The sequence below is a fragment of the Apteryx rowi genome, unplaced genomic scaffold (genome assembly GCF_003343035.1).
Source record: "Apteryx rowi isolate R43461 unplaced genomic scaffold, aptRow1 scaffold_86, whole genome shotgun sequence".
In the NCBI taxonomy this organism is placed as follows: domain Eukaryota; kingdom Metazoa; phylum Chordata; class Aves; order Apterygiformes; family Apterygidae; genus Apteryx; species Apteryx rowi.
In genome coordinates this window covers 1505044-1524959 of record NW_020451160.1, presented here as the reverse complement: position 1 = coordinate 1524959, position 19916 = coordinate 1505044, and the positions used below count along the sequence as shown (strand labels likewise).

At 51.5% G+C, this 19916-nt stretch overlaps 2 protein-coding genes across 6 annotated transcripts in view; one reads left to right on the top strand and one right to left on the bottom strand.

Moving 5' to 3' along the window:
* Positions 1 to 15559, top strand: part of TMEM104 (transmembrane protein 104) — a 48235-nt gene extending 32676 nt beyond the window's left edge. For all 5 annotated transcript variants that reach the window (XM_026090429.1, XM_026090430.1, XM_026090432.1 and 2 more), the window contains one exon: positions 11350 to 15559. In XM_026090429.1, coding sequence (XP_025946214.1) covers positions 11350 to 12110 — 761 coding nt within the window. In that variant the 3' untranslated portion in view covers positions 12111 to 15559. The remainder of the gene's footprint in view (positions 1 to 11349) is intronic.
* Positions 15560 to 15892: 333 nt separating this feature from the next.
* GRIN2C (glutamate ionotropic receptor NMDA type subunit 2C) overlaps positions 15893 to 19916 on the bottom strand; it is a 15961-nt gene continuing 11937 nt past the window's right edge. The window contains exon 10 of the mRNA XM_026090584.1: positions 15893 to 16085. Coding sequence (XP_025946369.1) covers positions 15893 to 16085 — 193 coding nt within the window. The remainder of the gene's footprint in view (positions 16086 to 19916) is intronic.

Here is a 19916-nt window from a genome sequence, read left to right as displayed (position 1 = left end):
AACTGCCTCTTCTTTTGTCGCTTGATGGAGAGGGACAAAAGCGGCGTTTGGAGAAGCACAGGGGAAATTCGTGCTTTGGCCTGATTGATTCCTGCATCAGACCACTGGGGAACAGCTGCCCCAGATAATGATATTTAATGACTCTGACAGTACCTCGGTGGCAACTTAGAGCAATGGATTCCGTATGTGTACAATGARGGATAGATTTATTAGGAAAGACTATTTATCAGAAAGCCATGTGATGCRGGGAACAGTGTAATGCTCTCTGCTGCAGATTCTGGGCTAAGGATGGATCCAGCACTGTTCAGACTTACCAAGCTGGCTTCTTGCACATTCTCACACCACCCACCATCTCCCTTCTCCAAAAGCAGGACTCTAAGTTAAACATGGGTAGATCTTGTGTTGGTGATAGAGCTTAGACAAGATCCTAAAGAATGGTTTTAACSTGTGTTTTGAGGTCTCCTGAACTTTTCTGACCTGAATACCAATGGCCAGATGTGAACTCCTGTCCTGCCACAATCTGTGCCTTTTCTTCCCTCTTCCCTTGGTTGGGTTTAGCCATGCGGTGCTGAAGGTGGTTCTCTCTCTGCAAGGCTCTCTGAGCCGCAGAACTGAATGCTGGAGCTGCCAGCCTAGGTGTTTGCTTTGCTGAGTAAAAACTTCTTCCTGTACAGATAGTGGGTTATTCAGTTTACCTGTGTCTGCTGGCCTGGTGTGGATGGGAAGCTGACCCATGCTTTGCACCATTATTTGAAAAACCAAGCCTCYTCTTTAAGCTATGAGGCCATTTCAGGCTCTCTACCATGCAGGACCACCTGCCCCCTGCACCATTTTCCCCAGCCTGGTGAAAAGCCCCTGGATTTCKCAGCAGCAATGGCTGATGTAAGACTGCACTGCCCCAGGTGTACTGGAGATAAAGATGACAGTGGCTGAGAGGATGGTTCTTGGCAGCAGGGAGAGCTAGCTGTGTGTGAAGGTCATTTCTGCTAGCGTTTGTAACAATGTCAGCCTTGCCTTTGAAAGTTGCTTTTCTTCTTTCTCCTCATCTAAGTGATAATCAAATGTCAGTAGCCTCTTTGCAGAGCCTTGTGCTCATCACAAGCAACGCTTCAGCTAACAAAGCCTACAGCGGTCTCTCTCCGCACCTCATGGAGAAGAAAAATTTCACTCCGTCTCTGTATGAAAAATACACCATCTTGAATGCTAGGATGTGAATTGGAAAGAAAAATTGAGTTGGTTCGAAGAATTTGGAGATGCAGCCAGACACAGGGCTGATCCCTGTTGCATTTTTCATCCCAGGATAGGGGAACTAGCCAGGACAGGCACCTCTCAAGTCTCTAAAAGGAGAACGTTGAAGAAGGAGCTCGAAAGCTCAAGTGCTATACTGCCAGAGAGCCCAGACAGATGGAGTTTTGCTGTTTGGGCCCGCTGAACACAGAGAGCTCATCTGGAAACAAGGCTGGCATGGTGAGGCGTTTCTTCTGTCAGGACTAATAGGAGCACAGAGGGTGGATCTGCATCTCCAGGTGGAGAGGGACTGAGAGCAGAGTCAGGGGTTCCAGAGACGTGGATCCAGTGGCAGCTTTCTCAAGAGTAACAGCTTACAAGCTTGGCTGCAGAACTGATTGCTGCCTCGTGTGGGTGAGTGCCAATGGTTAAACTTAGTGCAGTAGTTGGTGCGTAAATTTAAGGGCTTGTCTGTGCTTAGCTATCTCGGTTCTCAGTTGACCAATGTGTGAGGGTTTGCCTACACCAAGCTCTCATCCCWTATCCAACAGCAAAAGCTCCTCAACCTGCTTTGTCAGCCCTCTCCTACTGCTGGTGTCTGAACCGCCTCAGGAGACCTCAGTACCCTTAGATATCTAAGGGGTGTGATAGGGAGCCAGCCTGCTGTGCTTAARTGGAGAAAGGGCTATAGTCACAAAAATCCAGAAAATGTTTAAGGCGAGACCTTGATTTGAGTTAGGGATAAAACCTTATTGGCTCAACCAGTGCTTGAGCAACACTACTAAGAGCACGCCCAAGACCCAGACTGGGTGACCAGATACCAACGGGGTCACCAAYGTGGATCCTCTTTTTGGGGTAGAGAAGATTCCTTCCCCCAACAGTTATCTCTCCTTCCTTCCTTTCTTTCAGCTTCCTTCCACCTCAGCCTAACAAAAGAGTAGAGCTGTTATTAGCCCAAGCCCTTTATCAGTTTTGGAGCCTGTTTGCAGGTCTCTTGAAAGATTTTTGGAATGGGGAGCCTTCTGCTGAAGGCTAATCCAACTAAGCCATCAATAGGTTAGACTGAACTGTTGGTATTTTAAACTTTGCTGCTCAGGCTTCTGGCTCTTTTTTTTTTTTTTTTTTTTCTCTCCTCTTCTGAAGGGTTTAAATCTTTGGTAGTGATAGTCTGCTCACTTTAGAGACTTGATGTCTAGCTGTTTTCTTCCCCTCCTCTCGCCAATCCTGGGCAAATAGATGGTGTTAGGGGTGAGCTGCTGGAGGGGACAGCACAGCTCGTTCTTGGTGAAGGGAGCAGGGAACGGACTGAGTCAGGCAAGGCTGACGCAAAGGGAACACAGCTTTCCGGTGCACAGCCCTACCTCTCTTTATTATTAGATAATAACTATCTCACAGCGTCACAGAAAGATATATGGATTAGGGAAGTTAACAAAAAGGATGGGCCTTGGTGGAGCTCAGCAGCAAACATTGGGCTATCGTGTGTTAAGCAGCTAACCAGATTAGTTGCAGCCTGAGATGTCCAGCTCTATAGGCAGGGACCATTGGCTTTAAAGATTGTGGTAGCGTGATTATTGTTGCTGTTGTCGAATAGTCTCTGGCAAATGTTCCCAGACAGCTCCCGCTTGGAACATTTGCCCCATGTGCTGCTCTTGATGTTATATTGTAGTTATTAAAGTATTGTATTTTAATAAAGAGCCATTTTATAGAGGAATAAACTTCTGGGTTTGGCTGCTGCATGCTCAGTTCCTTCTCCCTGTAGCATAGTCGGACCAGACTACATCCATTCCAGTAAATACAGCCCTTAAGACGGATCACTTCCAACTCTTCCCAAATTGTGGGTATAAAACTGGAGACCATTAATTTAATCTCTTGCCTAGCTCTTTCCTTGTGGTTGGTAAGATGGAGTGAGGAAGGACAAGAATAGCAGGGAGAGTGCGTTAAGCTCTGTGTTCCCCTTCCAGCCTGCTTGGTGGAAGGCTGCTAGGGAAGAAACTGGGGAAGGGCTCTCCAAAGCACACTGGTGAGGCTGACAAAGAAGGATGACAAGGAAGGTGGAATTGAACTGTAAGTCAGGACACTGTTGCATATTGAATTGTTTTAAGGATTCTGACAACCTTCTTCCACAAAGTTGCTTTATGTTCCTATATCCATTTTGAGCAGAGAAAGCTGCTGCCAGAGCCTGGGGTAAATAATTCACTAAGAGAAGTGAATATATTTATGAAGAGTTAGTTAAAAGGCAGTGCTTCTGTCGTGCCTGCTTTTCGAGTTGTCGGTTGAGGAGCTCATTTCAGTGGTGCTTGTGGGGGGCAGTGGGGTGAAGCAGGGCCAGTGCGAACGAAAGTGCCTTGTTCGCTTCAGATGCAGATGGAGAGTGACGTGTGGTGCTGGACAGGACCACTGAGGTCCTGTCTGAGGAGTCGAYGTTCCTGAAAAGAGCACTTTATCCAGGCAGCAGAGACAAACTGATGGGTCTGAGAGTTGGAGAAAGGGAGCTGAAAACGCCAGGTCGAGTTCAGCCCTATGTCCCTGCTCTGCTGAAGGGTCTGGATGACTGTGCCCACACAGATTTTCAGGGCAGGAGTCTGGCATGCAAAGCTGCTCTCTGCTGTTCAGAGTGTGAAAGGAGGAGCTTTTGGGACAAGGTCRTTAAAACTGTTTGCTGGGCATGGTCTGAGGCAAGATGCGGAAGGTATGGCTGAGGCTGCAGAGCACCCAGATTTCRTGGGACATGGGTGTGCTGCACCCAGTGCTTTCCAAAGCATGCAGAACCCTAGCTCAGGCTCACAGTGACACCGAAGAATGTAATATTCCCTTCTCACAGAAGAGTAAATTGAAGCATGGAGGGGGAAGCAACTATCAAAGCTAATAGACCAAGTCAATAGCAGAGCTCAGAACTCTGAACTGAGTCCCAGCTGTAAAGGCTTTATGGTGCTTCTGCCAACGGTGACTGAAGAAGAGGGAACAATAAACTATACAGGTGATTTTCCAGCAGAAGCAAACAAACCTCCCTGGCTGCTCTTCCCTTCCCATATGTTGAGATAAAGCATCAGTGATAAACACCAGAGTGCAGAGCACTTTTTCTCCCTATGAACTGTTACTGGTGTGCAGATGTYGATGCAGACCAGCAAATGTGAGCTGAGAGCAGGGTAGCTCCAACAGTTTCACAGCRTGAGTTGTTACCAGGTTGGGGAGGTTACTTGTAAATCTTAGTTATCATGTAGCAAACACTACCCCAAACCGTGAAGGAAWGCAGACAGGTGATCTCTTTGCAGCAGAGAATTCCTAGTGAACCGCTTTTGACAGCYGAAAAGACTTGGTGCTGTTTAATAAAGTTTTCCTTTGTTAGCGAAATGGGCTCTGCTTGGCCCAAGGCCAGGGCAGCAGTAACATCTGAGAGGGTTGCAGCAGGAGCTAGCAAAACCTGGCAACGTGGGTGAAATGGCACGGGGAGCAGTAGTGCAGTGAGATACAACGCTTCCACTTCTCAGGCTACCTTTTTCTTGCCTTCTTGGTAAGTTGCATCATGCTTCTGTGATCATAATATGCCCAGCATGTTGCTGTGCTTCCCCTGCTGTATGAGCAACAGTCCCCAGCCATGTAGACTCTGCACGAGTCTTTGGGACAGGGAGGTAACTTATCCCTGCAAGTCCCTGCCCTCCACCAGAAGAACTAGCCACAGTATTGTTCCACAACTTTTCATAGCTGATAACTTTTTTCTGGGAAGTCATTTCTCTCCTCTTCTCTTTCTGACGTCTCTGTCAAGAGAATTGCTGTCTTCTGTGAACAGATCCATCTTGCTTCCCCATAGTCTCTGCACTCATAAATCCTTCATCTTCCCAGAGACAGTGCTTTAGGCTCAGTCATTGCCTAGTCTGATCCTTAACTACTCCAGTTTCCACATCTGATGGGGCAAATCTGGTTTTCATGTTACCCCTTTACCATCATTTCATGCAGAAACCTCCTCTGAAACCTGGAACAATTTATCAGTTGCTGCTCCAGAGTTTAGAGAGCTARAAGTCATAAGCAAGTGATAGGATACAGGTTCTGGRGGAGAAACTGGGTAACTGAGTTTTAAATTTAAGAATCAGTGTCTTCATTTCAGATACTTTGTTCTGCCAGCATAGTGAACTCCAACCGTGCTTTAGGACTTCAAATACGACAGCATCCATAATACCTGGCAACTCCAGAGAGCTGCACTGGGCTCTTAAACTTGCTCAGAGAACTCATGGAAGGCAACTGGCTCTGAGGTGGGGGAATAGCAGCCTGGAAAGACATTGATCATAGTGATAGGCAAACCAAGTGATAGCTAGGGATACAGAAGGCGAAATTGTCTTGACATGACACTGTTCTGTTCAGTACGTGCAGAGGAGACAGTCTTGCTTTTATGTCTTCTCTCTTGAAAGAGCTGCCTAATGATAAACTGGAGGAGGTCCATTCTTCTGTTTAAGCATGATCTGGTGGGATTTGGCTTGGTGAGGGTTCAAGACCAAGGTTAAGATGGGGAGAAAGCTTCATCCTTTAAGTCCTTCAGAAGAGAATGGGCCCAGGAAGCTCATGAAGACTTCTTCCTCTCTGAATCCATCATGCAACCTAATGTATGAAAAGGGAAGCAAGCGGCATGCGTTATGAAAGGGTGATTCATTATCATTATCTCCTGGCATATTGATTCTCCACTTTGACAAGAAAGCTCTGTCACACCATCAGCCAACGTTGACGGATGGCCCTGCTGCAAATGTGTCAGCAATGTAATGCAGCGCCTGCTTAAACAAATGGCTCCAAGTGGGGGTAGGGGAGCAGTGAGGCATGGGTTGCTCTGCTGATGGCAAGGTGGTGTGGATTGCTGGGAGGGATGACAGACAGGTTCGGTGATGTTGTTGGGCTTTCCTCTTGGAAGGAGGAAGGAGAGAAGGGGCAGAGTTAGAAAGGATGTGACTCGAGCTGTGGGTGAATGGGTGTACAAGATATTTCCTCCCCATCTCTACCTTTCTGATTCTTAACAGACAGGTAGCTGTAATGTAACCTTTGTTCTGATTTTTTTCAGTAGTTTTTTTTTTTTCTGCTCTTCTCTGGCTTGTAGCTGTCTGCCTCTGTGCTTTCCAGAGCCAGTAAAACCATCCTAGTTTTAACTGGAACCAGTGCTTTGAAGGTGGGAGTTTATTGTTGAACTTGGGGAGCTGTATCTGCTTTTGGCTCTCCTTCCTGGGATCACAGAGAGGTTATCTAAAGTCATAATTCTGCAGAACCTCACTTCTGAGATCACATCCTCTTGCCAGGCCAGCTTTTTCTGAATTGTGTAACAGCACGTGTCTCTCCTCTCTTTTCCCAGCATGGCTCAGTTTAGTGTCTTCCCATTATTTTCTACATGCCAAGAGAGAGACAGAAGGGGGCCACCAGGTGCTATGGTGCTTGCAAGCATAGCATAGTGTCTTGCTGGAGGCACACAGGGAAGAGTTAAGCCAGGACCTCATTCTCAACATCAGCTATCAGCTCCTCTTCTTCCAGGAACCTCCTATGATCAGAGGAAAAAAAAATGTTTCAGCCTAGGACTTTTTATTTTCCCCCTTCTCTCCTGCAACAGCCTTTTTGCAGAGAAATAAAGCACAAGCATGAGACAGCATTTATCATTTGCAAAGGTATTTGCTCTGATGCTGCAAAACAATACTTAAACTCAGAATGGCTAAATTATCTTCACTATTATCTTCACTGCTTCTCTGTACAGGTTTATTATGTTTCTATCAAAGCTCACAAAAATGTACTTTTTAATATCCCCAGACTCCCATAGTTTCCGAGGATTCTGATATTTGGATGTGTGCTCATCCATATTCATCCTTTTTCCATCTGCAAGAAACATAACAGAGCTGTCTGTCTCTGAATCAACATCTCTTGAGTCAAGCAGGACAGGAGGCAGTAACTGTCTGCAAGGTCCACTTTGTCCAAGAGAAAGAGCTGGTGTGTCTTTCTCCAAGAGTGAGGGGAGGTGTCTGTAGGGAGAGGCAACTGAACAGGGGTGATGAGAGTGCATTACAACTCTTTCTTTATGGCATACCCCCCTCTTTTTATTCCTCAGGCCCATTTACATTCTTCAGTAAAAAGGATACTCAAATCTCTAGAGACCAGGAGATGAGATGGGTGAAGTGTTCTCTGTGCCTTGTTGACTGAAAAGCCTGTTCAGTGGTGTGTTGGGTTGGAATGGGTCTAACGCTGTTGTGGGTGTCTGAAGTTCTTTCATTCCTGAAGCATGTTGCTCAGATCCTCTGTCCTGTTTGTTCAGGAAAAGATCAGGGCTTTTTTACCAACCCATGTCCTTCTGGTGAAGGAGCACTGAAGGAGCAGTTGATGTGGCAACCGTAGGTGACTTGAGATGGTACATTGAGGCTCTGCCTTCAGCCTGCTATCCCAGGTAGAGGAAGATGTGAGCAGGGTCTTTGTGTGTGCCTGCAGGATCCTGTGCTGCCTTGTCTGCTCAAAGCTGCCTGTCAGTCACAGTCTGTCATCTTCTTTTCATCTTGATTTATCATTCAGCATAACTAGGTTTCAGAGTTTCATTTCAGCCTTGCCTTCTCCCAGGGACAGGGAGATAAATCTAGGATGCAAATGTTTTAACTCTCTGATTCTAGGAGCAGGGCAAGAGAAACTTCCACCCCAGGGAGTGAGAGAAAACAGCTGTCAGGGCAGGGTTGCTGTTGTGATCTCTGGGGTTGGAATTGGGCAGGGGAGGTTTCCAGTTTACCATCTCTCTCGGAGAAAGTACATCCACAGAACACTAGTGCTAGGGCAGGGGGAAYGCTTGATCACAGCACCTCCTCTAGAGCTGGGAACTTTTGGGAGAGTTATTGGCTTATCCCACATACATGGGTCTCAGGGTGGGAGGAGAAAGGAAAAAAAAAAAAAACAAAAAACCCCAGGAGTGATGTTTTGATCTTGTTTGTACCATTTCTTGTCTAGGGTAAAGCTCCAAATATAGCTGAGCAAAGTCAGCTTTGTGCCTTGGCCCAGTGGGATCTGAGATGTCTAAGGAGATTCTCTTTAGGAATCCACTTCAGTCCATGGAAATAAGTAGGAAGCAACTTTCTGTGGCACTGATAGCTCGAACAAGCTATCTGAGATTCTAGACTTCCTAACTACCAAAGCACTGTTGTCTCCAGCCCCAGGATTCCCTGGGTCTCACCAAGAATGATAGGATGACTACCAGATACCTTGGAGTAGGCCTCCTTTCTCAAAATAGCATGTGTGACTGGGGAGGGAGGGCTGTGTTATATATAGATGAGCCCTGGCTTGAGTGAAGAGTCCAAGGGGGATTGATTTAAATCTAGATGCTAGAAGGTGCTAAGGGACAGAAGCAAAGACCAGAAGAGTGTGATTTCTTTAATCTAACAAAATGAGGGTACTGTTGCACCAGGGCAGGGAAGGAGCTATTTATTCTAAGGAACAGCATGGTGTTCCAAAGGCTGGTGTAACATTTCAAACCTTGATTCCAAGTGCTTAGTAAGGCATCACACCTTGCCTTCTTGAAAACAGTATGAGTTTAGATCTTAGTCTTGGATTATCACTCCTCAAACTTTTAGAAGGTTTAATTTCTGAAAGAAGCATTTAAGAAAAAACAAAAGTTATCTGAATTCTAGTTTCTTAAGCCTTTAGGCTTCTGTCTGACATTTAGGAAATCCACTGGAAACCTGATCCTTCAGGACTCCCTACCAGAAAAGCACATGCTGGGGCAGAGAAGAGCCTTTGGATCTCTGACTGAAGATGGGTTACAAGCTTGGAGGTTTCCCTGAAGTCCAGCTGGTCCTGTTAGTGTCAGTGTGGAAAGCGGGGTTTTGAGTGAATGGTGAGAGAGTTGGGAGATAGAAATAGGATAGAAACTCTTTACTCTGGGCTAAGCATAGCTGGTAGAGATTCACTGTCTTGTGTGCAGGGGAAGAGGAGCAAAGCTTTTGCAGTCAAATCTATTCAAGATGCAGGAATGGTTTGGTTTTGGGCTTCAGAGGTTGACCACTTCCCCAAGCGAGAGGGAAAGGAATGACCTCAGTGTATTTCCAAAGTTGCCTAACCTGGTTTGTCTTGGTCTTCAGGGTACCTTCTCTTTCTTGTAGCATGTGCAACCCCAGGGAGTGTACCCGATGCCTTGTCACCTGGAACACATCTCTTTAAGGTTATCTTGCTCTACCTGATGTGGCTGGCAAACATCTCTCCTCTGGAGAGCAATGGGGAAGCGTGGGAAGACACAGTAACCGTGCTTTTGTTCACAGTGCATCTCACTTACTAGCTTGAGTGAAGGCAAGGGGAATTGTGCACACCCAGAGCAATGAGCTGTTGCTTTTCCTAGCCCTCTGTGACTGGTCCTGGGGAGATCTATAGTGCCCAGCACTCCCAAAGTAGCTCAGCTATTGTGGTGCCTTGAAGTAATAGATCTGCTGTCATCTCTCCAGTCTGGTGTCTGCTTGTGGAGAACTGTTAGACTTTCCCTGCCACTGGGAAACAGTTGGAAGCTGAGAGGTTTCCTGAGGCAGTAAGAGGTGAAATGCAGAGTGTGGATACATAAGTGCTTGGCATGAAACCAGTGTTTGCAACATGAGGATAAGAAGAAGGATTGCTGTGAGAGGAGAGAGAGGGGAAACTGTTTGGGAAACTGCTGGGGGGTGTGTGTGAGAGATGATGATGCTTCAGCTAAGGTTAATCTGGTCTCTCTGGGGACAGCAGAGACAGCGTCTGCTAACTGGTCTGTAACTATCACTTCTCTAGGCCCGTCCCTGGCAAGGCTTTCCATCTCCGGCTGCCGGTTTCCAGCAGAGCAAGCGAGTATCTTTGCTCCGCAGTGAGCCTTGCCCTGCTTGCAGTGCCAGTGGTCTGCCTGCTATGGGCTTGGCCATGGGGATGTGCGCTGCTCTACTTTCTCTGCTGTTTAATTTATGACATTCAAAGTTATCCATAATAGTAGTGTCAGCACTTTGTTATTTTTTTCAATACCTGGTAATTCATGGCTGTGCTTTGATGCCTCAAACCAGTGCAGGAGACAGCTCTGTGCAAGCCACAGTGACCCATCCATTGCCAGCATCAGACTGTAAATTTTGCTGCTTGCTGCCCAGCCAGGCAGGCTTTTTCCCCTGTTCCTTGTTAACTCCAGCAGCTGATGATCGTCTTTCCCAGGTTGATGTGATTTCTGTGATGCCAGAATTAGGTTTCTGCTGTTTGTGCCATGCTAGGAATAACAGTCTCACAATAACTGCTTCTGGCTCAGATTTCCACCAGCAGAGTAAATAAAGGTATTAGCCCAATCTTTCCGTTTCCTTTTTGTCCATAGCAAGTAGCTTTTTGTGACAAGCTGATAAAATGTTATTAGGCTTTTCCCTGACATAAGTAAAGGGTAGACAAGCAGACTTCATGCCTAGAAGTGATGAATTTTAATAGCAGCCTTTCAGTGCTGTTTTAGTCCCTTCCAGACTGGTTTCTCCACCTGGGATTAACTACAGACAGCCTGTTCTTCCTACCCAGGAAATGGCTGGCTAGTTCTTGTTCTATCGTGCTTGACAGGTCACAGGGACAGGAAAGCTCTATAGTAGCTGTTCACATGCATCTGCCTGTATACATAGGTGAGGTCTTGAAAATACTAGTCCGGCCACAAACCATGCAAGAATGTTGCTGGGTTTGACTCTGCAGCCAGGTTTGATCTTTTCCTCCTTTAGAGGTCAAGGCTCAAACCTCTCTGTAAGTCATTTCTAGACGGTGACAATTAGCCAATGTGCATGGCAGAAGCCTACATGGCCTGAGACCCTTGGGGAAGAGGGTGATGAGTTCGGACAGCAGTGTTAGTGTTACGTTTCTGAAGGGCCTAGAGCAATCATTTCCTAAAGCAGGTGGGAGAGTCCCTGAGGGAGGGAGACTGGAGGGAGATGTCTGCCAAAGACGGTCCTAAGCCTGTTCCCTTATGTGCTGACTAGCAATGAAAGTCGTGATTAACTCCTGTGCATCTTGCCTTTGATGTGCAGCACCACATTCTCCAGAGACAGGGAAATGCTCTTGTGGCACAGTCGGGAGATCTGGTGCCAAGGCTGCCAGTGCCGATGGGAGGAGGGTTGTGGGGAGCATGGACGTGGCTTGACCTGAAACATTCTCTCTCTCCAGCTTTCATCCTCATGATTATTCTGGCCCTCATCCGCATCAGCAGAGGCCAAGCAGAGGGTCACCCGTCCATGGCCCAGCTGTCGGGCATCCGCAATCTCTTTGGGGTGTGCGTCTACTCTTTCATGTGCCAGCACTCCCTGCCGTCCCTCATCACACCCATCTCCAAGAAGAGGCATGTCAACAAGCTTGTGCTGCTCGATTATATCCTGATCCTGGCTTTCTACAGCCTCCTGTCCTTCACTGCCATTTACTGTTTCCGCAATGACACCCTCATGGACATGTACACGCTCAACTTCACCAACTGTGAAATCATCAACATCGCCTTCATTCGCTACTTCCTGGGCCTCTTCCCAGTCTTCACCATCAGCACCAATTTCCCCATCATTGCTGTGACCCTGCGCAACAACTGGAAGACCCTTTTCCACAGAGAAGGGGGAACCTACCCATGGGTGGTGGATAGGATTGTCTTTCCTGCCATCACGCTGATTCCCCCAGTGCTGGTGGCTTTCTGCACCCACGATCTGGAGTCCTTGGTGGGGATCACAGGAGCCTATGCTGGGAATGGGATCCAGTACCTCATTCCAGCTTTCCTCGCATACTGTAGTCGGAAGGACACTCAGCTGGTCTTCGGCAGTGGTACTGTTAACAAGCACCTGTCCCCTTTCCGGCACACCTTCTGGATTGTGTTCGTGCTCATATGGGGCTTTTCTTGCTTCGTGTTTGTGACTGCAAACATTGTTCTGAGTGAGTCAAAACTCTGATGTGGGCGTAGTGGCGCGCTCCCTCCGGGGCTCCAGAGGAGATTCCAGCACTTCAGCTTTTCTGGGACTGCGGAGGGGGAAGGAGAGGCAGCGTGAAGGGAGGTTTCCAGGCCACTGGTTTGGTGACACAGGTCAGACCTGGACACAGACTTTTTCTCCACTTCCACGTCGGGTGTGGGTGGAGTGGACTCAGCCTTTTTACAGTCCTGGCTCACGGACCCGCTGTGCGAAGGCATGGGGCTGAGCTCTTGGCAGCCTGTACGATTAACCGGTGCCCAGCCCCTTCTGCCTTGAGCTCTGTTCAAGCATCGCTTTCTCTGCCCCTACAGCAGCCCTCCTCTGACGCTGCGGGTTTCAGCACACAGGAGAGCTGACAGCCTTGGCTGCTCACTACGCTGCTCAGCTAAATATCCCTTGCCCCAAAAGCAGGGACCTGCTGCGCACAGAATCCGGCAGGAATTTGGGGGAAATTAACCTCTGTTCTTCAACTGCGACCCCCACAGACACAAAACTCCTGTGCCAGTTAGGGGGGAGAAAATAAATTAGGGTGGGAATAGCCCAAGCCCTCTTTTTTCTTTTTTTAAATATCTGTTACACTTTCTTCTTCCAGAAGCATTAACCTGTTTTATGCTCTGGGTAAGGAGCACCACGGATTGCCTGGGATCTGGGATCTCTTGCTTAGCAGAACTGGATTTTTTTTTTTTTTCCCAGCCCTGGAGTTTACATTCACACTTCTCATCCTATTCTCCTTTGCTTTGGCAGCCTTAGCCCTATAGAGCAATGTCCATATGCGTGTGGGGATGTAGCTCTTCACCCTTGGAAAGGAAACCACAGCCTGCATGCAGCTAAGTGACTTCAGCTGGCAGAGCTGCTCTCCGTTTCACACAGGGCTGGTGCAACAGGCCAGGCCCCGGCTGCGGTGGTCAGGATTTATGTGGGCTGGGGAGGTGCTAATTACCCAGGCCTGATGCGTGTTAGATCTGTGAGAGCCCTGGCTGCGCACACTGACGCATTTCCAGCCTCCTGTGCTGGGTAATTAGCCTTGAAACAAGGTGGGTGTTAACTCAAGGGAATGGGCTCGTGCCAGCGGGAAAAGGCTGTGCGGTGGTGCGGCTCTGCAGGAGCAGAGCTTGTGCGATGGGAGAGAGAAAACTGGAACCCTATGAAACTGCTCCTGAGCCCACCCATCCTCTCCTTCTGCGCAGGGTTAAGGTGGGCTTCTTGCTGGTCTCGTTCAGCCTACGTGAGAGTTTGCTGGGCTCCCAGATAATTCTCTGCCTGCTATCTTGGGCAGCTAATGCCTTAGATTATAATCTCTGCTTCTGAGGCTTCTCTTGGTCACTCTAATACCACCCAGTGAGAGACAGCATCAGTTCCAGGGATCTGAGGCCCTTAGGCAAAGATCATATAGGCTTTCCTAGCAGAAGGAAGAACTTTAGAAGTTTTCACCTGAAATATTTTAAGCCTTTCTCCTCCCTCAGCCCTTATTAAAGCGGGTTCAAAGCCAGGTGCATGCCACTGGTGCTATATCCTCTTGCCCTCTGCACTGCTCTAATATTAAGTGTCACTGCTCACTAAAAGCAAGCTTTGAAGTGCAGCTGCTTTTTAATCAAGCTCTGTTTTCAAGTAGGACTTCCTAGTGCTCCTCCGGGGGGAGTATGCAAGTACCTGGAGCTGTACGAAAACACTACACGGTTTTTAAAGCAAAAGTCCCTTCACCTCTCAGGCCTGAGCACTGTGAACGGGTCCTTGCTGTGCTGCTTGGAGAGGATCCGGGGGGACCTTTTCCCTCATCTCCAGCTCTGTCCTAAACAGGTTTTGGCAGCCCTTGCTAGTGGACTTCAACAGCCCCAAGTGCTACAAGGAAGCTGATGTGGCACCTTGAGTGCCGGATTAGCAAGTCACTTTACGGGTAGCCGGTGCTGGTGTCTCGCTTAGGAAGAGTGATGGTAGCTGTGCAGTTTGGAGCGCAAATTCCCCGGGCAGCGGAGCGGGGAGCCCCTGCGAGGCACGGGGCAGGCGCTTGCAACTGCTCCCTTCTGTCGCTTGTTCTCGGGGCTCTTGCGCAGCCTTGGCTGCCAGAAACGGGACAGGTCGCAGATGCCGCGGTGGGGCACGCTGGCCTGTTCCGTCCTGGTGCAGCGGGGAGATGGGCAGAGCCAGAGGGAGGGATTTAATCCTGACGAAAGGAGCCTTCAGAAGGGTGGAAAAATTGCAGGAGGCTGCTCCTCTGTGCAAGTGCGCAGGTGCGGATTTACGGAGGGGGCTGAGGCTGTTTCCCTCGGGCTGCCTGTGCTTTGCAGGGCGCTGGAGTCAGCTCCGTCCCTTCAGGCACTGAGCGGAGTTTCTTGCCTTCGCAGAGAGCGGGCTGTCCTCGGTTACTTCCTTCTTCACCTCCGTTCATCCTTTCCCCGCTTAGGGCTGCCCTTCCTTCCCTCTCTCAAACAGTCGGAGAAGGGATCTCGCTTTTCGTACAGCAGCAGCCTTCAAACTCCACCGCTCGCCGTGAGAGCGGAGGGCTGAGACCACCCAGCGCAGCACATCGCCGCGGGGCATGCCACCCCCTGCGCCTTCCCCCCGGTTGCCACCGCGGGGGTGACGGCAGGCTGTGGTGGAGCACCACTGCGCTTGTTCTTTAGTAGGAGCTGCTAAATTCCCCCGGGGCTGGGACATGGCACTGCCGGCTTCACCCCGCCACAACCACCAACCCCCCGACCGCATGCGCCTGCGGGGCTGCCAGCCTCCCCCCGGCCAGCTCCCTTTGATGGACTTGCATTTAGACGTGCCTTCTCTTCCCTGGCCTCGGTGACCGGCTCTGCTCTTTGGCGTGGTGCGTGACAGTGACTTCCAAGGGGCCGTAGGTCTAAGCTGCGAGCCGCTTGGCAGCGGGGCTTGGATGCCGCGGTACGGCGAGGGCCGCCTGCCTTGCTCTCGCGCCTCCTGTCCCCAGCATCCGCCATGGTACCTCACCTGGAAGAGCTCTGGTCCCCGAGGAGCGTGAGTGATTTCTTAAATAAATAACCAAGAATTCCCAGACAGCTGCTGTCCTTGCACAGCAGCGAAACAAATCTACCTTAGGAATCGGGGCGTTTAGTGGAAAGAAACTCCGTGGCAGAGAGAACATTTTTCATACAAAACCTGACATAGCAATGCCTTAAAAATTACCGGTGAAAGGGGGACCGGGATGGCTCGGTAGGGCCAGCGCTGCCCTGCGTTGGGCTTGGGGGAAGCAGAGCCGGGGAGTGGGTGACTCCAACTGCTACCCCGGCTCAGCACGGGGTGGGAGCTGCTCTCCTCTTGCAGATCAGCAATGAGTCTATTTTTATTTGGCTGTTATCAATGCTAACAAATCATTATTACAGATCCTCACATGATGCTTGTCCTGACTGTAATTAGTTTTCCAAAAAAAAAAAAGGATTAAAACCAAAATAAAATGCACATTATACATCTGTTTTAGTCTGCCGTCTTTCTTCCCCTCCCTTCCTCCTCTCGTAGGTGCAACAAGCAGCTATTCCTGGAGGGGACTCCCGTGACTAATGGGTCCGCAGGCCAAGGAGGAACGGCAAGCGGAGAGGGTAATGGAGACCCTCACCTCTTCCTCTCTATTAGTCTCCTGCAACTCTAGGTGGTATCTGGGAACTCAATTAAAACATCTGTACTTTCTCCTTCTCAATTACATATCCTTACGCTTAAAACCAAACAAATTGAATTGCACCACTGCCTCGGGCTGCAAAGGCAGTTTCTGCCAACAAATTTATTATCGCCATAAAGCGCAGCTTGATTTATGGTAAAGTATTAAAACACATCTTTATGATGGAAATAAACACTTTCACTGTGATTCTCTCGAAGGACCTCACAAGCAGTGGCAGATTTGGGGGCTTGGACGGTGAATCCGAAATCAAACTGGCATCGGGGATGGATTCGGTCATTTGCAGCACTTCAAAGAGCAACAGCCGCTGGAGGAAAAATAAAAACCTGGAGCAGGAGAAACAGGTTTAGAAAAGGCTTAAACATCACCAAGGAACAGCGTCGCCCCCGTGTTGTTCGGGGGGGGTTTAGTCATTTGAAGGTGTGCAGAAAGGTGGTGGCTGAACCTCCCGAATCCGTGCGGGGGCAGCCGGGCCCCGACCCGAGGAGCTGTCGTGGTCTTCAGGAAGGGCCCGCGGCAGGGTGAAAATAACACCCGAACTCTTTGTTAAAAGTGGGGGAATGGTGCGTGTCGGGGCAAAAAAAACCCTACCCGTACAGCCGTGGTGACAGGCTCCGAGTTAGCTACCGCAGTTCGGCTCCGTCAGCCCAAAAGCGAGCGGCGCGGAGCCCAGCGCTGCCGGGGAGGGCAGGGGCCCGGCACCCGGAGGAGGCGCGCGGGGCCGAGCTGCCGCCGCTGCTGCGTGCGGTAGGCGGGCTGCAAACAGAGGCGCCGGCAGTGGGGTTTTTTCCACCCAGGGCACTCGTAAACTGCAGACTGCAGCATCCCACGGTGGCATGGGTGCCAGAACGGGCTGAATTAAAAAGTGATTGATTAGACGCTTTCACCAAAGAGAAATAATATCCCTCAAGGGCTGTTAAGCGCTAAAATACCAAACCGTTGCTCTGCAAAGCCCCTGAGCGCTGGCACCAGGACGAATGCGTGGGCAAATCTGTGCCCTGCTCTCGTCTCCCAGGGAGCGAGCGATGCGTCCCGGCGGCACCGAGGGCAAAATCCTGCCCCACGCAGGCGGGATTAGCTGAAACGCTGCCTGCAAACTGCTCAGCACTGCCCCACACCGAGGGTTCGGTGCCAGGCTCGTTTTTTAGCCGGGATTTTTGCTGCGTCTCTCTGCCTCCATCAGCCGCCTTCGCCCGGTGTTTGGCCGCTTTGCCGGGAGGTCGGTCCTGGCCYGGCTGCGTTTCTCAGCCGGGGTTGTCCCGCGATGCCGCCGGGGATGGTGGCAGGAGCAGCTCGGCCCCTCTTTTAACCCTGATGGTTCAGCCGTCGTACAGGGGCCGCGCTGAGCCCTTGTGGCTGGATTCGGCTCCCCGCCGGACCCTGGCCGTGGTGCAGCATCCCACTGCCCTCACCCAGGCGCCGGGGCTGCTCCTCTCCACCCCCCGCCCCAGCGCCCCAAATTAACGCCACAGGCACAAGGGAAAGTGGGAAAAAAAAAAAAAAAAGCAGCTCGTCCCATTGCAATTAGCATATAAATAAGTTTTGCAAATCACACGGCAACGGCACGGGGCAGGGGGTGGCTGCTGCCCACGCCGGCCGCGGTGCACCTGGGCCACGGTGCCCTGTTGGACGGCGCCCCGTCCCCGCGGCCGTCCCAGCCTCCCGCAGCAGGGTCCTTCGATAAAACATGAGTCACTGGGGACGTAACTAATTAATTAAAAATGGGAGTTAGGGATTTTTTCCTTTTTTTTCAGCTCCCTTTTGCGCTTACAGCTCCCACCAAACCCCACTCAGGCCTGGCCGGGCCCCGCTGAGCCGAGCCAGGGGTGCAGCGCCGGGGCACGCATGGGTGCTGACTCCTTGGGCTGCAAAGCCACAATCCAGGGAAGCTCTCCAGGGAACCACCGGCACCCCGGAGCCACGCGGGACCGGCCCAGCAAGCCTCCCCATGCCTGCAAGCGGCGCCGCCAGGCTTATTTGTTTATCGCCTTTATTTATACATCGTCACCTTCTCCCCTCGCCAAGATGCCTTCGGAGGGGCCGCCAAAGCAATTAAAAGACTATTGCAGTGATAAATAAGTAATGGAAATTAAAGCGTCGGCACTGGAGCGTGATGGCAGCGCGGAGGCAAGGCTGGGGGGGGGTAGTGGGGAAAGAGGCTGGATTTAATCCCGGACTGATGGATAGATGGGCAGATGGATGAACGGAAAGATGGCTAGACAGATGGCTAGACAGAAAGATGGATGGACTAATGGATGGATGGATGGATAGTCAGAGAGGCTTTTTTGTCCCCAGCCATGCGTTTCCAGGCCCTTCCTTACCTCCCCAGGGCTTTGCAGTGATTCCCCCTTGTCCCTGCCTGCCTGGCGCAAGGGACCGAATGGGGACGACCCCCGGGGTGGATGGGGGGATGAGTGAGGGACCCCCCCCCCCGGCCAGGATTAGTGCTGTCGCAGCTCCCAGTTTGGGCCCCCGCCCCCCCCCCCCATCACCTACCCAGCGTCGCAGCTCCGCAGAGCTTTTATGGACTTCACAAGCAGGCTGCAGCTATTTGCTGTAATTGCCCACATAAAAAGGGCCACCGGCAGCTGCCAAACACCCGCTGCCTGCGTGCAGACGCGCACACGCGTGCACATGTGCACTCACATGCAGACGCGCACACACGTGCACATGTGCACACACATGCAGACTCGCACACGCATGCTGATTTGCACTCACATGCAGGCTCGCACACACGTGCACATGTGCACACACATGCAGACATGCACACGYGTGCACATGTGCACTCACATGCAGGCTCGCACACGTGTGCACGGCCCCTGCATGTGCAGGCACCCCGTCTGCCCGCCCGCAGCAGCAGCCCAGCACTCTCTGCCCTCCCCAAGAGTTTAACCCCCCCGGCTGGTCCCCTTGCACCCCAGTGTGCCCCAGTGCTCCCAGCAAGCCAGCCTTGGTCGCCRGTGGGATGCCTGGCTGGCTGGCGAGGGCCGGGGCTCCTGGGGGCCATGCACTCACCCCCTTGCACCTCCCAACTCAGCAGCTGTTCCCAGCATCCCAAAAGGCTGCTTTAAACTGGAAAAAAAGGCGCTTTAGAGCAGCCCCTTGAAGAGACATTTATCCGTGTGACCAGTGCGAAACCAGCCGTGAAGAGCGACCATGGCTTGGCCTCGTGGCAGCTCCCTGGAAAAAGGGCCCGGCCGGCGGCTTTGCACAGCCAAGGAGCTGCAGCACTTGCAGGTGGCTCCCGCGAAGCTGCTCTCTGGCCTGTTCGTGCCCGATTCCCAGGCAGCTTCAGCTCCTGCTGCCCTGGCGCGGTGTTGCCCACGAATCGCTGCCCTCCCCATCCGCGGGGCCCCAGCGGCACTGGGAGAGGGACGCGTTAGAGGCAAGAGAAGGATTAAACCAGGCTCACAGCTCTCGCCTGCCTTATTGCTCCAGCAGCCTGGGGAGGGGGGAGGATTCCCCCCCCCCCCTTATCTTTTCCCCTGCGGCACATTTTTACGAGGCTGCTCGGGCGCCGCGGCCGTGCCGCAGCGCTGCGCGGAGGGCAGGCAGGGCTCGGACCCGGCCGGCACATCGCTCGCCCATCAGCTGCCCCTTCTCCTGCCACCTGCAGGAATTATTCGATAGGTTTCAAACGTCCCATTTGGCCGAACCGAGTCGCAGTGACCGAGGGGCCGAGCCCAGGGCAGCCCCGAGCTCGGCGCAGGCGGACGGAAGAACGGTCCCCGCAAAGACTTAAAACGTCTCTTTAATGGCCCGGACATGGCATTTTGGAGTCCCTCGGAAAAGGAAACGCGGCGGCAAGGAGTTTGCTGCCCCCCGACCAGCCTTGTCCGTGTGCGGCAGCAGGATCCAGCCGCCAGCCCCCGCGTCCCTGCTCTCGTGCTCTCCACCGACCTGGCGTATCCGTCACCCCGCACGTGGATTTTTGGCTTCCCGCTGGTATCCCGCCTTTTGGCATCCCGCTGGCGGCGGCAGGAGCCTCGGATCACCCGCGCTGAAGCCCACGGGGCAGCGCGGGAAAAGGTCACTTCTTCGCTTTTTCCCCACCGGCGCTGGCGCAGAGGAGGGCGCACGGCGGCTCCGGCGGGGCGCGAGGCGGGCAGCCACCGGCGGGACCCCCGATGCCCCCGATCCCGCGCCCTCACACCTCC